The 25,828-nt window shown below is 34.6% G+C and overlaps 1 protein-coding gene across 1 annotated transcript; it reads right to left on the reverse strand.

Annotated features, from left to right (window-relative positions):
• Positions 1-2,714: 2,714 nt before the first annotated feature.
• Positions 2,715-23,744, reverse strand: LOC126818024 (receptor-type tyrosine-protein phosphatase T). The gene is made up of 21 exons (XM_056100282.1): positions 23,711-23,744; positions 21,634-23,262; positions 20,883-21,020; positions 20,049-20,142; positions 19,075-19,172; positions 18,516-18,703; positions 16,635-16,722; positions 15,782-15,858; positions 15,027-15,066; positions 14,404-14,501; positions 14,044-14,166; positions 13,647-13,798; positions 12,934-13,069; positions 12,169-12,318; positions 11,466-11,565; positions 9,726-9,799; positions 8,967-9,101; positions 8,357-8,485; positions 5,491-5,645; positions 3,826-3,961; positions 2,715-3,209 (listed from the first exon to the last, which is right to left on the reverse strand). Exons 1-21 carry the CDS (start codon positions 23,742-23,744, stop codon positions 3,135-3,137), a joined length of 3,849 nt encoding a protein of 1,282 aa, XP_055956257.1. The 3' UTR covers positions 2,715-3,134.
• Positions 23,745-25,828: the final 2,084 nt, after the last annotated feature.

Consider the following 25,828-nt stretch of genomic DNA (forward strand, 5'->3'; position numbering starts at 1 on the left):
CCTGGGCTAATGAAGACGGGCATACGCCATACAGTGTGCAATGAGGGAAATTTTGCCCGGACAGCGGCACTACGGCCTACTCTTATATCGAATTCCAACTGCCAAGGGATCTTTTACGTGCACGCCAATGTGTACACGGGACCTCGGTTTTTCGTCCCATTCGAACGACTAGACAGCTTTCCTTGTCAGCCCCTCCGTCCTGCATCACTGATAAGGGAGAACCACGCCGGAAAATCTGGATGAACTTTCTCGGCCAATGCAGGGATCGAACACCTGACCTCCAGGCTAGCGAGCTAGCGTCTTACCCACTTAGCCACGTGATCCCCCCGTTGCCAATCACTTCCAGGTCAATGTTCGGACCATCTACAGGCTTCAGCAACGCTTTCGGGCCACCAACACCACGGATGATCGCCCCCGAACTGGTAGACCAAAGGTTGCCACAAGACCGCCAGGTTGTGCGACAGCACGTGCAGAATCCCTTGACACAGGCATCTGAGACAGCGCGTCAGACAGTGGGAACACACGGAAGACCCATCAGTACCGATATAGTGCGCCGACGTGTCACCAGAGAGAACATCCATTGCCATCGACGTGAACGTCTACAGTTTGCCCAACAACACCAGAACTGGCGACAGAGGCAATGGAGAACGGTTCTGTTCAAAGATGAGAGTCGGCATTGCGTATCAATTGCAGATGACAGGACCAGAATATGGCGTCGACGTGGCCGCCAGCGTTATTCTGACCAATGTGTCATGGCACGAGACTCATGGGGAGGTCCAAGCATAATGGTTTGGGATGGAATCGGCCTGGACCAGAGAGTGGGTCATGTAGTGTTCCATAATCTTGGTCCAGGGAGAGGAGGTGGCATCACAACAGTGCGCTACATCGATCAAGCTCTCAGACCCCACGTCATACCACATTTCGCACGTCATCGAAAGAACGGTTTTCAGAATGACAATTCCCGTGCCCACATCGCCAGAATTACTCGGGACTATCTACCGCAGAACGGTGTCAACGATATGCACTGGCAAACCCTTAGTCCGGACTTAAACCCGATTGAACATCTTTGGGATGAAGTTCAGAAGAGACTTAATAACATCGTACCGAGCCCAAACACAGCCGATGGATTGCGCCAGGCTTTTCTGAGCGAGTGTGGTTCCAGGTGCCAATGGCGTTCATCAATCGTCTGGTCCACTCCATGTACAGACTCTGCGCTGCTGTTATTGACACTCGCGGTGGACACACCAGATACTGATGAATAGACTGTGTACAGACCCTAAACCTTCTCGTAATGTCTTGGAATTGTGATGAATTAATCACTAATCTGTCAACATACTGTTCACAAAAAATTGCTTTGATCCATTTAGTAAGTCATTTTCTAGAATGATTTGATTAAAGTGCCTCTCTGATTTCGAAATCGTTCTGATGGGTTTTTTTTTGCTGTTTAGTATATAATTTATAACATTTTATTTCATTCTAAAATTAACAATAGCTGAAGATATATTTTATATTTGAAATGTTTACATCTATAGATTAAATATGTAAAGAAAATAATATTACAATTTAAAGAGATTGAAACAACACCTTATCACCAAATATTTCTAGGTACAGTATTATAGACAGGTTAAATGATATCCCTCCGTAGATGTTAGTGGATAAAAATTAAATCAAATATTACTGGAGCATACGGGATAAACACTAATGTAGAATTGCTTGATTTAAATAATAACAGGCACTAACGCAATCAAAACTAATGCATACTTTAGCTAGACAGAATTTACTTTAGTATTGATCTATTTAAATAAAAATAAGATCATGGGAAATGAAAACTAATGATAATGTGAACACAACATTCATTATCACGCTTGGACAATGTGTTTTATATAAGATTATCATTGATGACCTAAGCTATAATGTAAGTCTCATAATAATAAAACAGACAGAATAAGGAAATGTCAGTCCAACTAACGGTTATAAAACGAAATGAAAAAAATGAAATGAAATGGGGTTTAACGTCCTACTGTTCTGCTCCGACTGGGCTAATGAAGACGGGCATGCACCATACAGTGCGCTTTGGGGGAAATTTTGCCCGGGCAGCGGGACTATGGCCTACTTTTATATCGAATTTCAACTGCCAAGGGATCTTTTACGTGCACGTCAATGTATACACGGGACCTCGGTTTTTCGTCCCATCCGAACGACTAGACAGCTGTCCTTGTCAGGCCCGTTATAAAACGAATTGGGTTTAATATTGGTTGGTTTACTGTGTAACCCGTCACTGAATGGATGTCATCCACAATATAGGTGACATTAATTGCTAGAAATGTACACCACTCAAATTTTTCAAACTATTATTTAGCGAAAAAAATATGCTTGATATAAACAATTTGAAATGAGGAAAAATAAACGCCGATAATATTCAATATAAACTCCCAATTGTCTGGTGTTGATCAAACTCTGGTATTATCTACTCACAAAGAAATCAAATGGAAACAAAATTAACTTTGCTTCAGACCCAGTATTTAAACCGAAAGGTACATAGTGACTTCGTTTTTATTTTGGTATTTTAACATTTCCATGTTTATTCTTATAAAACATGCTATAGCAAAATATAATAGATTGAGCAAAATATAATAGATTTAACAAAACATAATAGATTTAGCAAAATATAATAGATTTAACAAAATATAATAGATTTAACAAAATATAATAGATTTAACAAAATATAAGTATTTAACAAAACAAAATATAGCTTAACAATACAAAATATAGTGGGTTTAACGAAAAAAAATATATTTAAAATGCGTATAAAACATAATACTTTTAGCAGCAAAATATAATACTTTTTAACAACATATTATAGTTTAAACAAGATGCAATGTTTTTAACAAAATGCAATAGTAATATAATATAATAAACTTGAAATATTTATAAAGCATAATAAACAAAATATAACCATTAAGTTCAGACCTAAGCCCATGTATACATTAAATAGTATAAACTTTAAATAATAAAGCAAACCTTGTAGCAAACTTAACATACAATTAAAAAAGAAAATCCAAAACCAGCTCACGAAAGCAATTAAAAACATTTTGCAATTATCACACTATTACAATAGGATATTATAATTACAATCAACAAGAATTGGCATATGTTGAGAAATGATCCAGATAATTACCAACAGCATCGAAACAAAATTTCACTTGTTCCTGGAATAATATTAGAGATTAAAATGAAATGTTAGGACACAACTGTGAATTCGGGGGAGTGAAGGAGTGGGGGTGGAGGTAAGAAAACATAATTGGGGCTTGTCAGTCCCCCGATTAAGCTACATACAATGTTTCCACGGCTAAAAGAAATGCAATATCTCATGGGGGGAGGGGGGTAGTAATACATTAGAAAACAGAATTACTGTTGAACATCATTTTCAAACCTCAAAACCTATTATATCTGTATTAATGTATGAATGATCTCACATTTTCTAACGGACTGGTGGCACTATAAAATATGTCTATTAACAGACTACCAGCCAAAGATAAAATTAAACAATGAGCCTTTTTGGGGTAAACGGGATCTTATCAAATTAAATGTTGGAAGTCAAAATGGAAGCCCCCGATTGTGGACCAAATGAGGTCCTAGAGAATGTGTGTGTGTATGTTGGGGGCGGGGGGCATTTGTCTCACTTTGTCCCCCACCCGCAACATATGGTACTGGTCGCGGTCACAATGTTAAACTGAATACTATACTGATCAATATAATCAGACCAACGGGAAATACATTGATTTGCGTTATTTGGTGTTATTTGAAAGGCATGTGCATACTTACGTAACAAGTAATAATTTGTGGTCTGGATACTCGAAGCTGTATTATAGTCTGTAACACACTGACGTCTTGTTCTATGGTTAGTCGTTCTAAAATGGCTGCCAGAACACAAAATAGTCCTCCCTTGTTCACTCCATTTCTAAAAAGTAAATTTGCATATTTCCATACTTACAGTTCTTCAATGCTCATGTAATTTAATATTTTTACCTGTTTTAGATATCTGAATCAGAGGAATTTGGTGAAAATTATGTAAATCCATGAAATCAATATGCTTGGAGACTAGAATAAATTCTTTATCCGAGTTCCTGGTTTTTAGAAAGTTTCACAAATAGTTGTTCTCAAAATAAGTGCAGTCACTGCAGTCGGTCTCAAAATAAGTGCAGTCACTGCCGTCGGTCTCAAAAATATGCATCGGCGACTAAATGAATTAATGAGGTAAACGAACAAGGCCAAAATAGAAGGGGGAAAATCCCAAATGCTTAATATATGTATGAATATATCTTTGTATACATATGATTGCTTTGATTGGATAACACAATACATGTACGTGCTAAAGGGTCAAGTAGTTTCCATGTATGGAGGTTTTAAGGCGTTACTATTAAATTAGGCGATATTATAAAGGTCAGTTAGGTCATTTGGGGATGATATTCAATATTAGCAAAGAATTTATAAATCAAGGAAACCTATGCATCAGAATTCTACAAAATAGTCCAGGGAATGTGCATCAGTGGGTCTCATCCCCCCCGCCCAAACAAAATCGATATGTACGCCCATGGTGTGGTAATGTTGAGAGAAAGGTGTGTGTGTGTGTGTGTGTGTGTGTGTTAGGGCGGTGGCAGTAGGTTCACAATATACTGCAATTGTCCCGATTATCCGTATTCTTTTATAAATCAAGGAAACCTATACATCAGAATTCTACAAAATAGTCCAGGGAATGTGCATCAGTGGGTCTCATCCCCCCCCCCCCCGCCCAAACAAAATCGATATGTACGCCCATGGTGTGGTAATGTTGAGAGAAAGGTGTGTGTGTGTGTGTGTGTGTGTGTTAGGGCGGTGGGAGTAGGTTCACAATGTACTGCATTTGTCCCGATTATCCTTATTCTTTTCAAAAGATCGAAATGTGAGTTATCTCCCTTTTAACTTTCAGGTATCTCATACCACAAGTTAAAAGTGAATGTTAATTATTTTTTCGAATACAACTATCTGATACACTGTTATAACCTTATTTGGGAGCCAAGATGTCTCCATGGACCATGAGTAAACAGGAGGTCCCATATTTAATCCATGTACGTTCAACGGGATTATCAACCTGCTTTCCCCTTGTCAGTGGTGCGAGACGAAACGTCTCTAGTCGTTCGGTTGTTCAACAAAACAAAGCCCACGTGTGTACTCTTAGGTGTGCATGTAAAAGAGCCCCTGAGTAGGTAGAAACGTCGCTTTCCGAGCAGAACTGACTATGTCCATCTTCATTAGCCAAGTTGGTGCAGACAATAAGACGGTAACACACTAACACTATTTTATGGAATAACAATTACTGGTTTATTAACATGCAACGTTACGACAATGACGCTCTCGTCTTTATCAAGCAAATAAGACGGTAAACCCCATTTCAATTCATAACCTTATTAGAAACAATTTACTTTACACCACATGTATATTTTAACTTACCGACAGTGTACAATAATTGGGTTTTCTTTTTGATCATATGTCCATGATTGAATGTGTTCCAACAGGGTGAAAAATGGAGCAGATGATTTAGGTGTGGTTTCTTCACCTTTCCAGAATGTACACTGGTAGATTCTTACCGTATGATCTATCTCATTCTGTGTTAATATAAAAGAAAAAACATCTCAATAAAGGTCTCATACAAAGTAAACGTATAAAACTGCCCCAAGTGTTGCCAATATATTTACCGCACTGTTGATGGTCTAATCTCTTGAATATATCTCTAAAACGTAACACGTTTGCCAAAGTAACTGCATATATTAAAAAATGATTTGATCACATTAAGCGATAATAATAATAATAATAATATAGTAATAATAATAAAAACTTTATTTAATGAGGCAACTTATTTAGTTTGCAAAATAACTAATCTTCTATAAGTCCCTCCTAAGCTACAAAGACATAATATATACATGTAATATCAGGATAAATTCAAAATCATTTGAAATGTTCATCCATATTTGGGAAGGAAATTAACGCCAAGGCCAGTCTAGGGTAATGTTCTCCTCCCGGTCTGTGGCTACAGGGATCTGTTGGGCGAAATTCATCAGAGCTTACCAAGAGCAGCCATCAAAAGCTATATACAAGTTATTGAGAACGAGAAACATCTATGCAAAGCGGTTTTAATAATAAAGTTGTAGAAACGAACTAACCTGTAGTTATATTTACGATTACGAAGGCATTACTACAAAAGTAAATTCTACAAGATTTTATTCGCTACAAGAGTTCCACAAGATATTGGATATGGAATAAATTCAATTTTTTTTAAAAATGTATTCTCAGACCCCCAGAACTGTCTAACCTTGTCGGGTTTAGCTGAGTCTTCTGTCTAACCTCGTGGGTTTTCTTAAGGTCCATCATTTATGCTTTTAGTGCTAGGACAGTATCTAGTCTTTCGGATTGTACGAAAACAGAGGTCTCGTGTTCGTTGACGTGCACTTAAAAGATCCTTTGGCAGTTGGTAGGTAGTAGTGCCACTGTCTGTGCAAAATGTATTTCATAGCTCAACGCATGGCGTATGCCCAATCGGAGCTAAAAAGTATGACGTTAAACAACATTTCATTTCATTTTGTATTTCAGTGATTCAGACTTTGAGTCTTAGGCTTTTCGAACACGTTCGCATGAGACAAAAAGACATAGATCCTTGTTTAAATGGTGACTGTGGGCGTTTAGTTTTTTGGATAATTAACATTGGAGTAGGGTATCCGGGTACAGTTCTTTTAACCCCGTATTGCGCATATAACCATATATAGGCATAACATTATCATATGTGTCTCATATGTTTACAATCTACCCAGAAACGAAATCGTTCGACAAAACTTCATATTTCTTTATTGTTCTTTATATGCCCACCCACAGAAAATAACAAAATGGTTCCGCATAGGTAACTTTCATTGTCTGTTTCTTTTGGTGTCCTATCTACTTATATTTTTATATTTATCTACACATCCCCGTATAGACACTCATTGTTCTTTGCGATATTAGTTTAAAAGGACATGGCCAGATAATTCAGCTGTGTTTAACTATGCCGTTTACCATGCAGACGGAGTCTGTTCTCATTGTTAGCTGTCACTGGCTCAAATACATGGTATTTGTAGGTTTTTTCAATTTTCCCTAAGAGTGATGATTGCGCTAGATTCATTATATAGTCGCAGTAACCTTCTGGGAGGTCATTTACACTACTAAGCGGGGCCGCGACAGTGAAAGCGGGGATCGCATTTGATTGATTTAACTACTTGGATGGAGTCGTATACACTTACAGGAACGCGAATGTGTCGGAATTTCTTTCACATTTTGGGGAATAGTTCGAGAGAACGATTTTCACTAGTCAAAAGTGTGAAGTCAAAAGGCATACATGGTAAAATCGTCTGTCTACGCGCCAGTTTCATATGCAAATGTCCGTGTCGAAGCTTTCACACTCCGTATAAATGACCAATTACTCACTGGCGCACGAACTTGCAAATGCGATTATCCGGACCGAATTGGGATCCACGGTAGATCATCAGTGGGTGGGGATGGGGTGAAAAACGTAGGACACGTTGAAATTCGGAAAAAGAGTAGGTTGTGGCGGCAATAACTCACTCTTGGCAAGCTACACGTCCTATGCGCGTCTTCATTATCCTAGTTGTAGAAAAGCAATACGTTAAACCCCACTTCATTTCATTTATTTTCATTCTAGCTGTTGATCAAAAGGAAAATGTCTTGATGTCATAAAAGTCTACAAGCCTCTTTATCTATACTTTATATCGTTATATCATTCACATTAAGATTAAATAAACATTTTCTTAAAGAAAAAAAATATATAGCTTCATGAAACTTTATACTTATTTCATCGCACAGGAGAAGGATGTAATTTATACTAATAACACATAGACAGCCTTCATTGCATAAAAAACTGTTATCTAATCCAGGATGGTTTTATTGTATTCTAGTCTGTATAGTTTTAGTTGAAACTCTTGTGCAATACAAATGAAATGGTGTTTTACCATCCTACTTTTCAACATCAACCTCGTGTAGTAGTACCTAAGTATTAGAATTATTTTTACGGGCGTAGAAGGCAAATCAATAATTGCATTTCTTTCTACGTCAAATATCTTGTGGAACATTTATGGTAAAAAAAACACCACAAAATGTAGTTCCAGGGGGTCGGAGAAGAAACCTTTGAAAATTTTATTTTCCAAGTCCAATATCTTGTGTAACTCTTGTGGTGAGAAATCCCACACAAAAGCTGACAAACCTTGTCATACATGGTGATTTTATCTACTAAGCTAGAACAAACTTAATCCTAAATATCTAATACTCAACTTACATCTTGTGAATTGCCTGTAACCTGACATGTTATAATTGTATAAAACTCATGTTGTATTTCTTCTGTTTTAGTTATAGTAAAGGGGTCACAGGTTAGTGGTTTATCTCCTGGTAGGTACTGACCAATACCCTAAACAAACATTATACATACATAATCATAAAGTAGTTAACATCACGTATCCAACATTTCCTGACCTAGCTAGTAAAGCCCAAGGCATACCATATTCCAACATCTATTACACTCTATAATATTTTATCCTATGGACAGTGTGGATCAAAAATTACAACACTTAGGACACCCAGGAATCCGTTCGTAGTCCCCCCCCCATCTAACCATGGGTGTCTTACGCTACCATGCTCGTAAAGCTATTCATAACATTTTGAATGGTCAATAATTGTAAAGTGTTTTCCACGTTGTCAATCAGTCCTTGGGTGTCTTGTACAAGATAAGGTAGGGTAAACGATGGTATCATTTGATAGCCCGATGCGTTGTTGAAAAAATGTAGAAACTGCCTTAACCACTTCCTGTTCCCTATACTTTAAGATTACACAATACTAATAAATTTTATCTATAACTTGTCAGGATAGTTATAAACCATGTCCAATTTTACCTTAGTTTTATCTTGTCCATGATCCATGTGAACGATTGTTTGAGATTCCTTTTGTACAACCATTCTCCAGAAATCTATAACAGTATTAGGTAATGGTGTCTGGGTCAATATATAAGCTCTTTTCTTTCTGTAACTCTACAAATTATAATTCAAAATTACACCAGCAATTAGATTTTATGTCAATACTCTGAAATAAATGAGAGGTAGTATCATACATTATTATAACCTACATCTCGAGATAAGACATCGGGTATGTGCCTATCGGCATGGACCGCAGTAGATTCAACCACACCTGTTCAATTCTTGGTCTACTTGTGGGTACGTGTTGATAAGTATTTATCTAGAGCTCCGAGTCTTTACTGGTATCATCCACAAAGCGTAAACCAAGTATAGATTTGGTTTTATTTGTACATTCTAAGTCGCGTGATTTCATAATGTACCACCAGAATGATTGAAAATACTCATTATCATATCTAAAACGTGACGCGACAGTACAATGGATGCGTGTACCAGTACAGGCACAATTTCCGGTACGTATAAAAGACTATACATTGTATATGTCCATTAAAGGAATATGTTGGTGTCCACAGATATTACAATATGTTAAAGAACTGGTTAAACACATCCGATATATAATTTTAACACAGTGATTTTTGCTACGGCTGACACCAACATTGTCCTTTAATACACGAGCATACCATTTGAAAGTATAAAACAGTACACAAAATCCATGTGATGCGAAAACAAATCATTACTTACTGGTATATAAACAGCATTGATATAATCTGTTGTATTAGGAACCGGTATCGTCAAAAGTATTCTAGTATTTTCATCTAAAAATATATCGTTAAATCTTTTTCTTTTTTACAAAATTTTTATCAACTAAAATACTAGCATGCTAACATTATAGATCGTATACAAGAATTCGAAAATAATGGGTGTTGGGCATATAATGTGAAAGTGCATACAATCTAGAATTAAGAGAGGTGGCTTGAGATATATTTTAGAAGTCATTGGTATTTCTGCATATAATGTGAACGTTGCTTTAAGAGGGGTGGCAAGGATTATACTTCCGTCGGAATGAAAATTAAAACCCAAAGATTATTTAAATTATTCTTTATTGTAGTCAGTTATTAGGTGAATCTAATGCACTTCTATAAAATAAGGCGGTTCTGCGAATATGGTGCTGATTTAATAACCAGGGGGTTCCGGGTTCGATACTGGTGTTGGCCAAGAAAGTTCTTCGGGATTTTCCTGTCTGCTTTCTCCTTATAAACTATTAACGAACTAACACTCGGTTATGAAAGAAATTTTGTATTTTGTACTCTAAACATGTGCTTTTTCTAGAAACAAACAAACTGGAAATTTTTTTTTTTTTAACTAAATTAATCTCCGACAAAGAAGAGTAAGATAAGAAAGTCTTAAATGAAGTTATCTTCCATCAATAACTAAACTCTTAACAGAACCATTTCAATTTTCTACAACACCCCTCATAGACGCAATTTGTCCGGGTATTTCAGGTTCTGCACCCCCCACCCCCCGATTTTATGTATAAATTTATCAGATATTTCTAAATTTATCTTGGTTAGAGGACACCGGTGAAACGTGAAATAAATACTCTTCATAAAAGGCTTCTGGTTATTCAACATTTTTTAAAGTCACGTCATAATCCAAATGTATAAATAATGAATTGATGTTATATATACGTATACAATTTCACACACCGTCTTCTTTATATTATATAATTATTACTATTGGCATACTTATTCAACAAGGACGTTACTCAAATATCTATTTAATTTTTACACACGTGACAGCGTTAAGGAGCATAAAAGGTTTGACTATTCATTTTATTCATGCAAACCAGTGAGGTGTTACAATAGTTACATAGAAATATGTAATACAGCCGTCTTAATGCAAGGTTCCCACTATCAGGAAAACGCGTTTGCGGCCGTCAAATTTTCCATATAATCTTGGGGAGGGGGCTACACTATAGGCGACCGGCTCCGCCGTCTGTAACCGGAATTCTTTTCGGGCATTTCAGGTTTTCCCCGCCCCCACTAACATTCGTCGAGCCTGTACGCCTATGTTTCTCTTTATCAGTGACGAAAGACGAAAGGCTCGACAAGGATATAAACCCGTGTAGTTATCTAGATGTGACGAAAACCGAGGTCCGTGTATACCATTGGCAGCACGTTACAGATTCCTGTCAAAAATCGAAATAGTGCCGCTGTCAAGGCAAAATTGCCCAATAACACATTTCATGGTGTATGCCAGTTTTCCTTATCCCAGTTGATGCAGACAAATAAGACATTAAACCCCATGTCATTTCATTTCCATGCAATATTATTTTAAAATAAGTGAGATCACTGCCGCGGTAATACATGTATCTATTAAATGCATGTAAAACCACAAGCGATTCATATCATGCCAGAATACTCCTTTTGATTTTAAAGAAAAGGGTAAATTTTAAATCTCGAAATAAATAATATTACGTACACGCTAATATTGTTGACACTCTATTTTTAATTTTATTTTCTTTCAGTAAAGCTGTAGAATAATCAGCGTCTGTATATTTTGGACAAACCTGTCCCATCATCTACAATAAGGCATAAAATTAATGGGTATTTGTCATACTACCAAATTAACTCAATTTTGGGATATGAACCATAACTGTATAACTGTATTGGTTGAAACAAGGAAATATTTTACTACGGACAGATGAACAAAACCCATGACCATGGGTCATTAAAGATATCACACCAGTCCAGACCGGGATATATTATTTCTACTTGAAATAAGATAATATTCCTTGTACAGTCAACATTTATAATTTCTTATAGCTTTCAAGATGCATTATGTAAGGACTAATTCTGCCTATTGGAGGTCTTTATTTTGGCTTCAAAGTTCAAATGTTATATAAATTATTACTTAGACATTTATTTATAACATAACAAGTCCAAAATAAACTCTCTAGGTCTAGGTGGCTACGACACTAAACAATGAACGCTACATCTTCCAACACTCATAACTGGGCTCAGAATATGTGAATAATGGAAACCCTGAAATTTGATTGGAGATTAGAACTACTTTTTATTGTGACTGCTTAATCACACACCATATAACCCGAACTATGTATTGTCACTAACTTTGGAATGTTTCTTTCCTACACTTGAATATTGGACAATAATAGTGAACTTACTTCAAACCTTTCTTCTAGTTCACATTTACCAGAACTTTGTTTAACTTTAAGAAGATCTTGATAAACACCTTGATAAGCTGTAACAGTAGTTGTAGTATCACCAGCTATATACCATTCTAATATAGCTTCATGTAGAAATACATACTGATCCTACAAATATTTTTCATGAAAAATAAACTTTAAACAAATCTGAAGAATAATACATAGTCAACCAGATAACACACCTCATTGAACCAGAAATTATACTTCCATGATGCAGGTCTTTCGTACAAAGGGTAAATAATAATAATAAAATGTCTTATATAGCGCTAAATTATGTCCTCTGGTCATTTCTAAGCGCTTGGCAATGAGCTTAACTATTGTTCTAGCACATAATATTTGGTAACTAGAAAGTGTCTTTAGTGTTTACTTAAAACTTGAAAATAGAGATGTCATGTGGATCTGTCGAGGAATACTGAGTTACTCATTGTATCAATACTGAGTTAATTTTAAACCTATAGAAAGGAATGCAATGGTACTAACATGGATTTAAATGTAATCATATAGAAAGCACCATGCATGGTATTAATACTAGTTTATTTTAATCTTAAAGAAAACACCATACCTGGTATTAATACTGGGTTGATATTAATCTTTTAAAAACCACCATATATAGTATGAATACTAAGTTGATTCTAAACCTATGGAAAACACCGCACATGGAATTTTGTTGCATATTATTGAAATGAAAAAATAGTTATAATTTTAAAATGATTTTCAGCTTACATCAGTTTGAACCATATTCGTCCTTTCTTTTCTCATCTGTGAAACACATTTAAAAACATCAACAGAACCTTCAGCTTTACCTTCTTCTATCAGATAATCTAAAGCTAAAAATGTTCCTGTCCGTCCAATACCAGCACTGAAAAACATGAAACAGATTTAGATATACATGTATTCGTTAATTTACTATTAATATTCGTATCTCCAATTGAATATGATTAAAAGCAAATTTAGTTAAAATATGACAAGTTCTATCAATATTTCGTGTTCTTAGTTGTGTTCTGTAAATAACCAATGAAAGTACAACTGTTCTAATCATGCCAATATATCTCCCCAAAATCTGTGTATAAATTTACTCAAGTCCGGTGCATAAGGCAGCCGACATTAGAACTATAATGACGAAACGTTTCCGTCTTCATTAGGACGTTAAACCTCATTTCATTTCATTATACGATCGGGTTTCTTCACATTAAGACAGTGCTTTAAATATTTACATTATCATGGCATTTCCAAACACAGTTTTTGTTATACAACACAGAATTAACGAAACCAATGTATTATATAGGGTCAATCCCCCGTTTCGTTTTCATCACTACACACCATCTCTACGATATTAATCTCTGATAATAAATAATCATACTGATAATAGCGACCCCACAAGATCGGCTTCTATTGATAACAACAGGTTAATATCAAATATTTAAAAGCGAACTAACCTACAGTGTACCACCATTGGTCCTGGTTGTGGTGATTTGACTTTAAGTATCTTGTTTCTGAATTCTACCAATGACGCCATATCAGTAGGGACACCTTTATCAGGCCATGATGTATAATGACAATGTTTTATTGTCCGAGATCCACATCCATCCTACAGTTTATTTTCAAATATAATATTTTTAACATGAAATTACACCCTATTCAATAAACGTATTTGCAAAATCTTTTAAAAGAGGCTAGGTATACTAAGACCCTGTGTAACGGAATTTTTTGTCTTGCTATTATTATTATTATGAATTCCGTTATCGACAACTCGATGGCATCACAAATTTAAGAAGAAGAATTGTCAGAAACGATACTAAAGAAAAAACTACAGGATTAGCTTAGGCTACTTACTTTTGATATTTTCAATGTCCTAATAGTAAAATGGGCCAATACATCCTCCTCAATCAGTTCAATTTTTATCTTTCTGAAAGTCTTTACCTTGCCACTCGATGGCCAGTATTTCAAACATTTCATCTGTTATTTGACAGAAAGTAAATAAATAAATTAAAATTTTGTTTTCGGCTCTCTTCAAAAAGTGGGTTGAACCAGTGTACAATACACCATTCAAAATATTCTATAACTGATCAAATTAACTGGTACCATTATAGGCAAACAATTAAATATAAAATAATTAATAGAATCTATTTTTCTAACAATCTAAAGATAAAATATGTTGTATGTAACATTTTAAAATATCCATATTAAACTTACAGCACCGGCTTCGTGTAGATTAGTAACCATAGCAATCTTTCCTGTTTTAACATCCCAAAGCATTCTGACAAACTCATAGATGTTAACATCATTAGGCCCTATATATTATATATTTAAAGATATTTATTAACGTTATTATCACAATATGACGAAATCAAATCAGTAAAGTTTCTAAACCGAAAACAATTGGTAAATTTATTGATATTAGTCAATAATTTGCAACGTGTACTAAATATTAAGGGTTGGCGATCAATGTGATTGAGTGTGTACAATTTATGAGGGCATTCTATCAGCAGAAAGATTGACGTCTATTTTAATGGAGTTGCAGCTTTCAAAATAGTGACCTAGGGTTAAAGCTTGGAACACATTATGCGAATTTTATTGTCGGTGTCGGCCGAAGCTCGGGCGAAATTCGTAGGTTCAGAAACAGTAGGTGGAATTCTTTGGCGAATGGGTTCGCCCAAATGATTCGCCGTAAAAAATTAAAGAATGTGTCACAGGCATTACGAATAACATGCGCTATATGAACGTTGTTGGGTTTGCGTAAATTCCGTTCTGTACAATCAGATTCGTATTTATAACGCCCATTTGAATATTTAACTTAAATGATAAATAGAATATACCTTGTGCCGCGATGTATTTATTCTTGATATTTCCATATCCCTATAAATAATGAACACATATTATATAGTTTATAAAACGGGGATAAAGACATATCCCTATAAATAATGAACACATATTATGATTATATAGTTTATAAATTGTCTCTATAAATCATGAACAAATATTATTATCAAGTTTATAAAGCGAGACTATCGACATATCTCTATTACATTGTCTTCTGTAACAACACCCTATATGTTTGGCCCGGTTGGCGCTAACGAGCTCTTAAACAACATTTCATTCATTAATATCCATACATATAAATAAATAAATATTATTATATTGTTTATAAAGCGAGAGTAAAGACATATTCGAACCGTACAAATAATGAACATATATTATTATATATTATTATTATCATGTGGCAAAACGTGCAGAATGCAGCCGAAATACTAGAATAAATTCTTAATACCAACCAAACGTGTCAAATTTGTTCATAATATCAACTGAAGGTATGGAATTTATTATTCTTAATATCGACATTAGCCCACCCTGTACATGATAGTGGGACGTTAAACCCCGCTGCATTTCATTTCTGCACCGACTGGGGACAGTCGGCTTAAAAAGAACAATAAGACAGATAATAATGTAAGCTATGCATCTATAACGTATATCGATATTCAACAGCAAACATTTTTAACATCTAAAAAAATAAAAATATAGAAATATGTATATGTATCTTACAGTAATATAATTATTGATATGTTTAGCTTACAGTAATATAACAGGCGTTGACATAATCTGAAGTGGGGTCATCATTTTCAATATCTAGTTTCACCCGTGTGTGATCAACTGAAACAGTAATAGATATTTAAAGTAGCCTTGTCTCTAACTCAATATCACCCAAATGTCTTCGACATTGAAAACACAAATTATTTGTCAATTTAAATCAACATTGATGTTGTAATCTTATCGGGAAAAGATGGGCTATTGATATCCAATATTTAAGACAAAACAAACATCTTATCATTGGTACAAGAATCGTGTACCATAATGCGTTTCCGCGCCATTTGTAACAAGGAACTCGAAAAACGAGGCTAGACATATTCCACAACTCATGTCAATGTGACGACATATTCCTATCTGGAGTGCATGCGCAATAAATACTATCGGTGTAGACTAGAATAATCAGACGCTAGAAATTGCCATTCGATTGAGACTTCTGGCGTATTCGCAAAACATACCTGATTTGAAATTGGGGTAAAAACGGAAACGATTGAAGACTGAACGTAAATCAGTTTATATATTTATATAATTATATGTGTTGCGACCCATTTGTGTCAATTTTTAGGTCCCAAATATAAGCGATTTATATAGCTCCTTTAATATCTAAATGGAGTATTGAAAAAGAAAATCACAACTAACTGCACAATTATTTTGTAAGTAATGACTAACAAGTAATGCAGTCACAAGTGTCCTTATAGAAACTCTATTCATGAAAAGATTAATGTGTTTCAGAATATTATGTTTCTAATAAAAGAAAAAAACGTGTGTTTGTGAATTCAACAATGAAGAATATAAATGTACTTGCATTCAATTCAGATCGTGTTAATATATCTAACACTTACATGCACATATGTTTTTGTATCTATTTTTAGGTCGATTAACATCGTTCAGACAAACATCAACTGGTGAACACAAGTCTTTTGGCAGTTTCTTGTAAATAATAAAAAAAGTCCTACTAATCACGGACAAGTATTGCAAAAACGCCCAAAGTATTGCAATACCCAACCGTTATTATAGATAGTAATATTCTACATATCATATTTAACATTTAAATAATTTTATAAACAATTAACGAAATTATGGATAATTGGAAAATTGTAACAAAGCAGCGTAATACCGGCAAGGGGGGCTATATATTACACTAAATCAACTTTTATAAAACCTACAGTCAACATGTGACAGATAGATATGTCATGTAACTCATGAAATTATATAGTTCAGTTGAGTGAAAATTAAAGAAGATATACAGGTTGTAAAAGCCCATGTATATGTCTCAACAAACCATATTTGTGCATCAATAAGCCTGATAAAATAACAAACAAGATTCAAGATACCAAATAAATTTACCGACATGAAGCAATAAGATCTATATTATAACTATGCTACGTATCCAATAATAGTTACCTTAGGATAAATATTAAAGGATATAGATCAATATATAAACTATGAAATACATTCCGCAATGTTGAATCAATCGGTAGTAAGCCGATTTGTCAACACTTCACTTATCTTTATGAAATCATTAAAATTTTGGATATGATACTATCCAGAATAGGCATAACTGATCGGTCATTGTCGATCATATTTTGCAATATTTCGGGCGCTATTGACAAAAGATCGCTTTTGTGAGTGATTGGTGTTAAACAATGGAGAAACGATATAATTTTAATATCATATATACATCAGATGTTACGTTTAATTGGATACAGCCTGCTCAATATAATCCTTGATTTGCATTTAGGGAGTAAGCACAATAAAACACAATACAATTTATATGGAAAGCATTCACTGGTTTGTAAACATATAGCACGACGTTTCGACAAGCGTGCTGTTATCGTTATCAGGTACAAATGAATTTGATAACAATAAGAGAACACTTATCGATAGGTCATGGTATATGTGTACAAACCAGTGACTACTTTCCATATAAATTGAGTTGTGTTCTGCTAAATACAAAGCGGTTGACCAAACTGGTTTAGTTTCATTTTGTTTTATATTCTCTATTTCATTATTTACCATTATGGAGTCTACAATAGATATATGAAATCAGAAGTAAATATAATACAATGATCCTATCAATCGGTAACACCATTGATTAATCCTAGAAAACAATTGTAATACCGAAACGTGTGTATTCCTGATTTGGTAATTATAGAAGCCGATAACTACCATTCAAAACACGAAAGTCGAAAATTCGAAAAGTAGAAGTTACGACAAAATGTGAGGCGACAGCACGTATTCAAATGTGACCTGGAATTTAGAGACTACAACAACTTCCGAAGCGAAACTCGACAGTACGACAGCAAGCCAAAATGATAGGTCGCTAATAGCGCGTTGTGTTTATTTCCTAATTTCTACTTTTCGAGTTGCATTATGGCTTGGTATGCGTGTGTTGGCGCCTTCTTATTGACATCAATAAAAACAATTTCCTATTTTCGAGTACATTTTGGCTTGTATAGCGTGCTGTCGCCTCACTTTTTGTCGTAACTTCTACTTTTCGACTTTCGTGTTTTGAAGGGGCGAAAAGTAAAAATTATGAATGGTAATTATAGGCTTCCACGGATAATACTATTGCAGTTTATTGCTCGCAATACCCATTGTCATTGGGTTTGTCTTCTGGGCCTCTGGTTGTTTGCATAAATATGGTGTATTTAATACTAATAAAGATAGTCTATATACAAGAACGAATCGCATTTGCTATTTTGTTCTTTTATTCAATTTACCTGATATTCTGGTTTAAAAGATTCATCTTGTTTCTTTCTTTGAATGGTTTCCCACAAATCCTTCAGATCAATACAAGTTTTGGATCGTGTAATTTGAATGTTCTCATAAACATCTGGTCTAGCATCATTAACATAAACAGCTTGTCTAGCACCATTTACGTAAACTGATTCTCGGACATCATCTTCGTCTGTAAATATTAATCGTTTATAAATAATCTTCATTTCAAATATGGCATTCACAGAAAAAGTACTTGTAATGGTTAAAATAAAAAAAAACCTCTTTGAATTAAATAATATTTTTTTTCAGAAAACCGAGAAGCCTGATTAAAATGATGAAATAAAGGATTAATAATTAAATATTTACTCGTTTGTGACCTGGTTGATTTTATTGTTACATCAAATATTCTTGCATAATAAAATGACTTTGTGCGCTCTTTAAATTTCTTTCATAATGTACAGAATTTGTTTGGCAATTCCTTTTAAACATCTTCATTTTATTATCAGTTTTAATGCGAAACGGCAATAAACTTTTTTTCTGGCCGTTCAAGTTCGATTTTACCTGATGTATCGTTTCTAATAATCGATTTCTTTAAAGTGAAGTTTTCATATTTATTATCGTCAGATTCTAGTCCTGGCATATTACTTTTATTTCTTTTTCTGCAATAAATATTTTATGTTATAGGTAAATTATTCGCAGTCATTGAGACATACTCGAATTTTGGGGGGGTTGGATGGCTGAATGGTTAGCACGTGAGTGCTGTATCATAAAGTCTGTCATTGAGTCAACTGGCGTGGTTTCGATTCTTCGGTTGTACGTGACAAGGAGTAGCGTCGCCTGTGGGTTTTCTCCGGGTCCTCCTGTTTCCTCCCATTGCTAAAGACTCCTACGCGCAAGCGAATTATGGAAATAAAATTGAACCATATTTTAGTCCCTAAATGACCTAGTTTGTGTCGAGTAGGCGTTAAACCCCATTCCTGTCCCTCTCCCTCTCTCTCTCTCTCTCTCTCTCTAATATAGAATTTTAAAGATACATTATGTAAGATTTAGTTGAAGAGCTGACAGTTTAAAAATAGATGTTGAAAAGGCTTAATGTATTGGAAATTTCAGTTAAATTTTTTTATTTGAGCGAACTTATGACTGTTTGAAGAATGATTATTTATTTCAATCAAGTTATTAAATATCGATCGTGTTTCATTTCGTTCAAAATTACAACCATCTGATGATATAGAGAGTTGATTATGGGTTTGGTATCTAAATAATTTACATAACATTCTAGGCCAAACGAAAGATATGAAATAGGCAAATTTGGCTCTTACATAATGCATCTTTAATAAAATACTGTATATTTGAAAACACGGTTAAATAACATGGGATAAAATGTACACCTAAGTTTCACATAAAATGTACACCTAAATGTCACATAAAATAAAACTTTGTTAGCTACGTTAAGTTCTGAAATGAAATGAGACGTGGTATCCGGTGTTATAAAAAGTATTTGTTTAATGAAACTATACATTGTAAAACAATCTTACCTTTTCAACATAACCACACCCACGATAATTAAAACAATAACAACAAGAATAACGGAAACAACAACAGCTATTACAACATAATTAAGGCCGAAAGCTGAAATAAAACAAACAATTCTAGGAAGGATGCCTTTAGAACAAAAATGAAAGCTCGTATTTCATCGGTGGCCTAAAATAATTTCCAAAATGTCGTATGTTATCAAACAGTACCCACGTATGTTGTATTCTAAAATATACCCCAAACTCTTCTTTAATTAATGGTAAGTTATGTTGTATACACCTACATATTATAATAACTATAGATATTTAAAAGGACTTAAAACAACAAATAATAGGATAAAACGGTTCTTTTATATCCAAATACAACTATCAAGTCACATCATGTGGTTAAAGACGAAATCACTCATAATTCTTTGTTTTATAAATTAGAAATAATTTCTAGCACTGCATAACAAAACTACAAAAGTATGTCTTAAGAATTCTTTCATATGCAATATAACAAACTAAGTAAAAATTTGTCTTAAGAGAATTTGGAAAATTTTCACTTTCTAATATTTGTGTTGAATTTGTGTCGGCATACAATATTTAGTCGCTTATTATTCATTTACTTCAGGTAAAACGAGTATTTACAAGAAGGGAATTGTTTGAACTAGAGAGTTTTTAGTTTATCTTGCCAAAAGAAATAATGGCGGTAAGCCTACGCCTTCCCATGTCCTATATAACACCATTAACCCGCTTTACGTATAGCCTCTTAGATCTTAGATGAAACAATCCACTGTATAGATCTGACATACATGAATACTTTGATTTTAAAATTAATTTTAATATATATCTTACGGTCTTGACAAGTATCTCCTGTATAACCCTGCATACATCCCAATTGGCAACTTCCGTTGGTAATCAGACATGTTGCATTCTTAGCACACTTTCCACACTCGCTGATACAATTCTCACCATAATATCCCCAAGTACAATCTGAAATTATTTACAGAGAGCATACATGTAGGGTATATACGGGAATATATTATATTTTCTAAATAACGATTCCTACATATTATAACTATTTAATTATGAAACAGAGGATTTTAATAGATGGAGTTTACTTGGTACGAATTTATGAAAAAAAAAGATTACTTAGTTTGAGAAAATAGCATCATTGATAAAAGGAAATCATAATACAGTTCTTAACTTTCGAGAATAGTTTCATGTACAAGACAAACTTGAACCCAGAGCCCTCAAACTTTACAAGTGTTTTAAACATACTGTAAACTAATTCAACTTAGATGTGGATATCGTCTACTACTTCCACACACACCGCCACTTTGACATGAATTTTATATACGTATTACAACCTAAAGCATTTTGTCTCAGCAATTATGGTAGGATTTATGGCACTATATTTGTTACACTTTCTAAATCGGATCACTTGTTTTGTCAATAGATAAAAAGTACTAATGGAGTAGATTTCATAAGAGTTCAATAGACATCTTGAAACCAGTACCTGCTGCACTATTTAAGAATTCAAACCTACGTGACTTAGTTATATTAATGAAAGAGTAAATACAAATTGTAAATAAACATGTCTCACTGTTAGAGCAATCCATTCCCATTTTACCCTTCACACAACCAGCCAAACAGTTTCCATTTTCCGGATAACAGGAACCAAGCTTACAGTTAGAACTACATTGGTAATTGCATGATGTTCCATAATATTTTCCATTTTTACATTGCGAACAGTTGTTGATATCATCTTGATTACAAACAGTACAGTTATCATTACACTCTTTATTACAGGTATCTCCACTGTATCCTTTAATACATAAACTACATGTACCATTAGTTCTATCACATCTAACATCACATGTTGTACTACAAGTCTTATCACATTCATCACCATATCTTCCTACAATACATTCAGTACAGCTACCATCATTCCTACTACAGTTACCAACACATGTTGTACTACAATTTAAATCACAGCCATCACCATATCTTCCTACAATACATTCAGTACATGTACCATTTCTATCACATGTTTCTTGTGTCCCATCTGTAATTGGTAGACATTCAGCACCACATGTTGAATTACAATATAGACCAACTGTATTGCGTTTACAACTATTACATTTACCCTCGTCCCTGGAACAATTATCGAAACAGTTAACAGGACATAGTATATAACAATAATTACCAAATATTCCCGATTTACATTCTGTACATCTACCTGTTGATTTATCACATTCTTCAGTACAATTACTAGAACATCTAGTTTCACACCTATCACCATACCAACCAGGTTTACATGTAGAACATTTTCCTGTATTCATGTTACAACCACCTATACACTGATCAACTATACAAGATGCATCACATCTATCTCTATACCACCCTTCTTTACAACCACTAGTGCAATAACCATCTACCTGTCTACATCCCCCACTATTACAGTTATTAGAACATTGTTGTTGACACGAGTTACCCCAATAACCATCACTACATCCACCATTACAAATACCATCTGATTTAACACATGACGTCATACATGTTGAACATGACGATTCACAGTTTGCACCGTACCATTTTAGATTACATGTACTACATTGTCCTGTATTCCCAATACAGTTACCTACACAGTTAGCAACTATACATGTAGATTCACAGTTGATGCCATGTTTACCTACTAAACATGGCTCACATTTACTCCCACTAAAACCTGGTTTACACCCATCTCTACAGACACCAGTATCTTTATTACAGTAACTGTCTATACAACCATCATTACATCTATGTTGACAGTTGGTACTATGGTAACCTTGTGTACAGCTAGAACATTGTCCTGTAGTCCTATCACAGTCACCGACACAGTTGGTAACTGTACACTTGGATCCACAGTTTGGTGAATATCTTCCTCTGATACACCCATCACTACAGACACCAGCATCTTTATTACAGTAACTGTTTAGACAGCCATCATTACAGCTTGATTGGCAGTTGGTACCAAAGTAACCTCTTGTACAGCTAGAACATTGTCCTGTATTCCTATCACAGTTACCTATACAGTTAGTAACTTCACACGTTCTTTCACAGTTGTTACCATATCTACCATTAATACAGTCGTTACAAATGCCATCTGATTTACGACATGCCGCCTTACATGCAGAACACTGCTGTAGACAGTTTGTACCAAACCAACCAGGTTTACATGAGTTACAGACACCTGTTGTTGTATTACAAGAATTACAGTTATCAGCACCTGTACAACCTGAAAAAAATAATTATTTATTGTGTATTATGTACCAGACCGAGTAGTGTACTGTAGTTTCAAATATTGTTATTTAATATAATGAACCATTTGTACAGCTAAAATAAAATATCACCTGTTGAATCTAATTAAAACAACAGTTATCAACAACCAGCAGCAATGGATATATAATCACCGTCGATTTTGCAGAATAGGAGCTCGAATAACTGTTTTTGTCTTTAACTGTCGACTGTTGAAAGGGTTTGTTATATGTGAAAAGATATAGATCTGGTAAACCATACTGATTATTCACCTAATTTATGCTAATTGATTTTATCAACAGCGCTGGGATATAAACAGTAAACACAATAGAAACTGGTATAAAGTTTTACTAAACTTGGCCATTCTCGATATCCTAACCTACTAATTAAAAACTTGGATACAAGGTATCCGCGCATATTTTAACTTCACACAATGTAAGTATACCAGTAATTTTGATAAACATTGTTCTAGCAGATAAAGTAAAGAGACCCACCTGTGTATATTTGAACTTCACATAATGTCAGTATACCAGCAACACTGACAAACACTGTTCTAGCAGATAAAGGTATAGATGGCTGTTGATTACATCCATCTATAGTATATACACTTTGTGCCGATTGCGTTGTATCGTTATAGCATGTTGTAGCTGATGTAAATCCTTGCCCATTACACTGATCATCAGAACTTAGCTTTATCTCAAATCCTTGTAATCTGTCTTGATCTGTAACATACAATACATATTTACTAAATGTATTCATTGCACTCCTAGCAACATAATACCCAAATCATAAAGGATAATTCGCATACAGATGAGATGTGGTATCCTCGCTAATTATAGAAGCATGTCCATCCAGAAAACCCACGTTAAACTAAATTGGAGGACTACAATGCAGAATTATAAGCAAATCACAAGCTTACTGGATGTTTGTGTCTGATCAGCATAGTATTTCATAAACACACTTCTTGGCACGTGATAAACGGTGAAGATTTTTTGACCCTATGGCGTCAGACATTTGAATACCCAATCGGCATTGATGTTTCTAGTGGATTATCCACAGTTCCGTGCACAACACACCTAAAACTCGCCGTAACAGACCGTTTCATTGGCTAATCCCTCACAACATTCAGAACACGTCAATGATAACAGGTCTTCCAGATCCTAGTGTAGTAAAGACGAGTAAAACAAATTTTAAACTATAAAAATAGGATAGGATCTGTGTTTTACTCAGATTGATATAATTGCGTACGTAGTGAAAAACGGAATGAAAAAAAAAATGGGGTTGAAGGTCTTATGTTTCTGCAGGCACTGGCTGTGAGGGAAATATCTCCCAGACAGCTGCGTTTCCACCTATTCTTCCTTGAATTCCTAGTGACAAGGGTTTATTTATGTTTCTGCAGGCACTGGCTGTGAGGGAAATATCTCCCAGACAGCGGCGTTTCCACCTATACTTCCTTGAATTCCTAGTGACAAGGGTTCATTTATGTTTCTGCAGGCCATTGAGTACACCTGTAGACCTATTTTGTTTGTCTCATCCGACGACTAGACGCTTTTTATTCGCCACCGCACCACTGGGAAGAGAAGCCAGGCTCGATAATCCTGGTTCGAATCCGTTAACTCTTGCTTAGTAGGCCAGCGCCATATTCCCTGAGCCACCAAATCCCCAACAAAATGAATAATGTGATGTGCTTCATTTAGTTCAGTCACATCCTATTATTTCATCCCTAAGACGTATAGTGATTGTGTTATTAGGAAACATGAAAAACAGTGTAAAATACGTGATTGCAAAATGGCCAATATCGAATAACATGATAATTGAAAATAAGTTTTATAAAAGTACATGAAGGTAAAATTGCCAATATCATGTTACACCATTCTAATGCAGAATAAGTTATTATAAACTACGTGATAGAAAAATCGTCATGCTACACCAAGCTAGTGGTCAACACGCTTTACGTAAAGGTAAAATGAATAATATCATGTTACATCATGCTAATGGACAAAACGTTTTTAAATGGAATATCAAATAGTGAACAAGTATAATGGTGTATTTCTGACATTCCAGGGGCCTGTTTCACCAGATTTTAACTAAGATAAAATCCAAATTTTAGTAATTTGATAATATTAGATTGAATTTAGTGCTTAGCCAATTGAAATTGAAGTATCTACTAAAATTTGGATTTTATCTTCAGTTAAAATTTCGTAAAACAGACTCTAGATATAAAGTGTAATGTTGTTGATAATGATAATAGGTTGTAGATCAACACATCATCAACTACCTGGACTGTCTATGGAAAGAATACTTGATAAATTGTTCTTTACTTACAACTGTTGATTCTGTTATATATTGGTGATATTGTATACTTATTGGTGACTTTGTTATATAGTTTAATATTGATAATATTGTGTACTTACTACTGCCGAGTCTGTTATATAGTTTAATATTGATGATATTGAAGTCTTCTTGTAAATCAACACACAACCAACTAGGTGAACCTGTTT

Source organism: Patella vulgata, chromosome 4, assembly GCF_932274485.2.
Source record: "Patella vulgata chromosome 4, xgPatVulg1.2, whole genome shotgun sequence".
In the NCBI taxonomy this organism is placed as follows: Eukaryota; Metazoa; Mollusca; class Gastropoda; family Patellidae; genus Patella; species Patella vulgata.

Excerpts from the sequence above, each read along its gene's own strand:
- LOC126818024 (XM_056100282.1), bottom strand. The coding sequence starts at position 23,744 with ATGCGCGGATACCTTGTATCCAAGTTTTTAATTA. Across the intron at positions 20,143-20,882 it reads AGGAGATACTTGTCAAGACC|CTTTCGGCCTTAATTATGTT; the intron begins GTAAGATATATA and ends GTTTTATTTCAG. Across the intron at positions 15,067-15,781 it reads TCAACGCCTGTTATATTACT|GGATATGGAAATATCAAGAA; the intron begins GTAAGCTAAACA and ends CATTATTTATAG.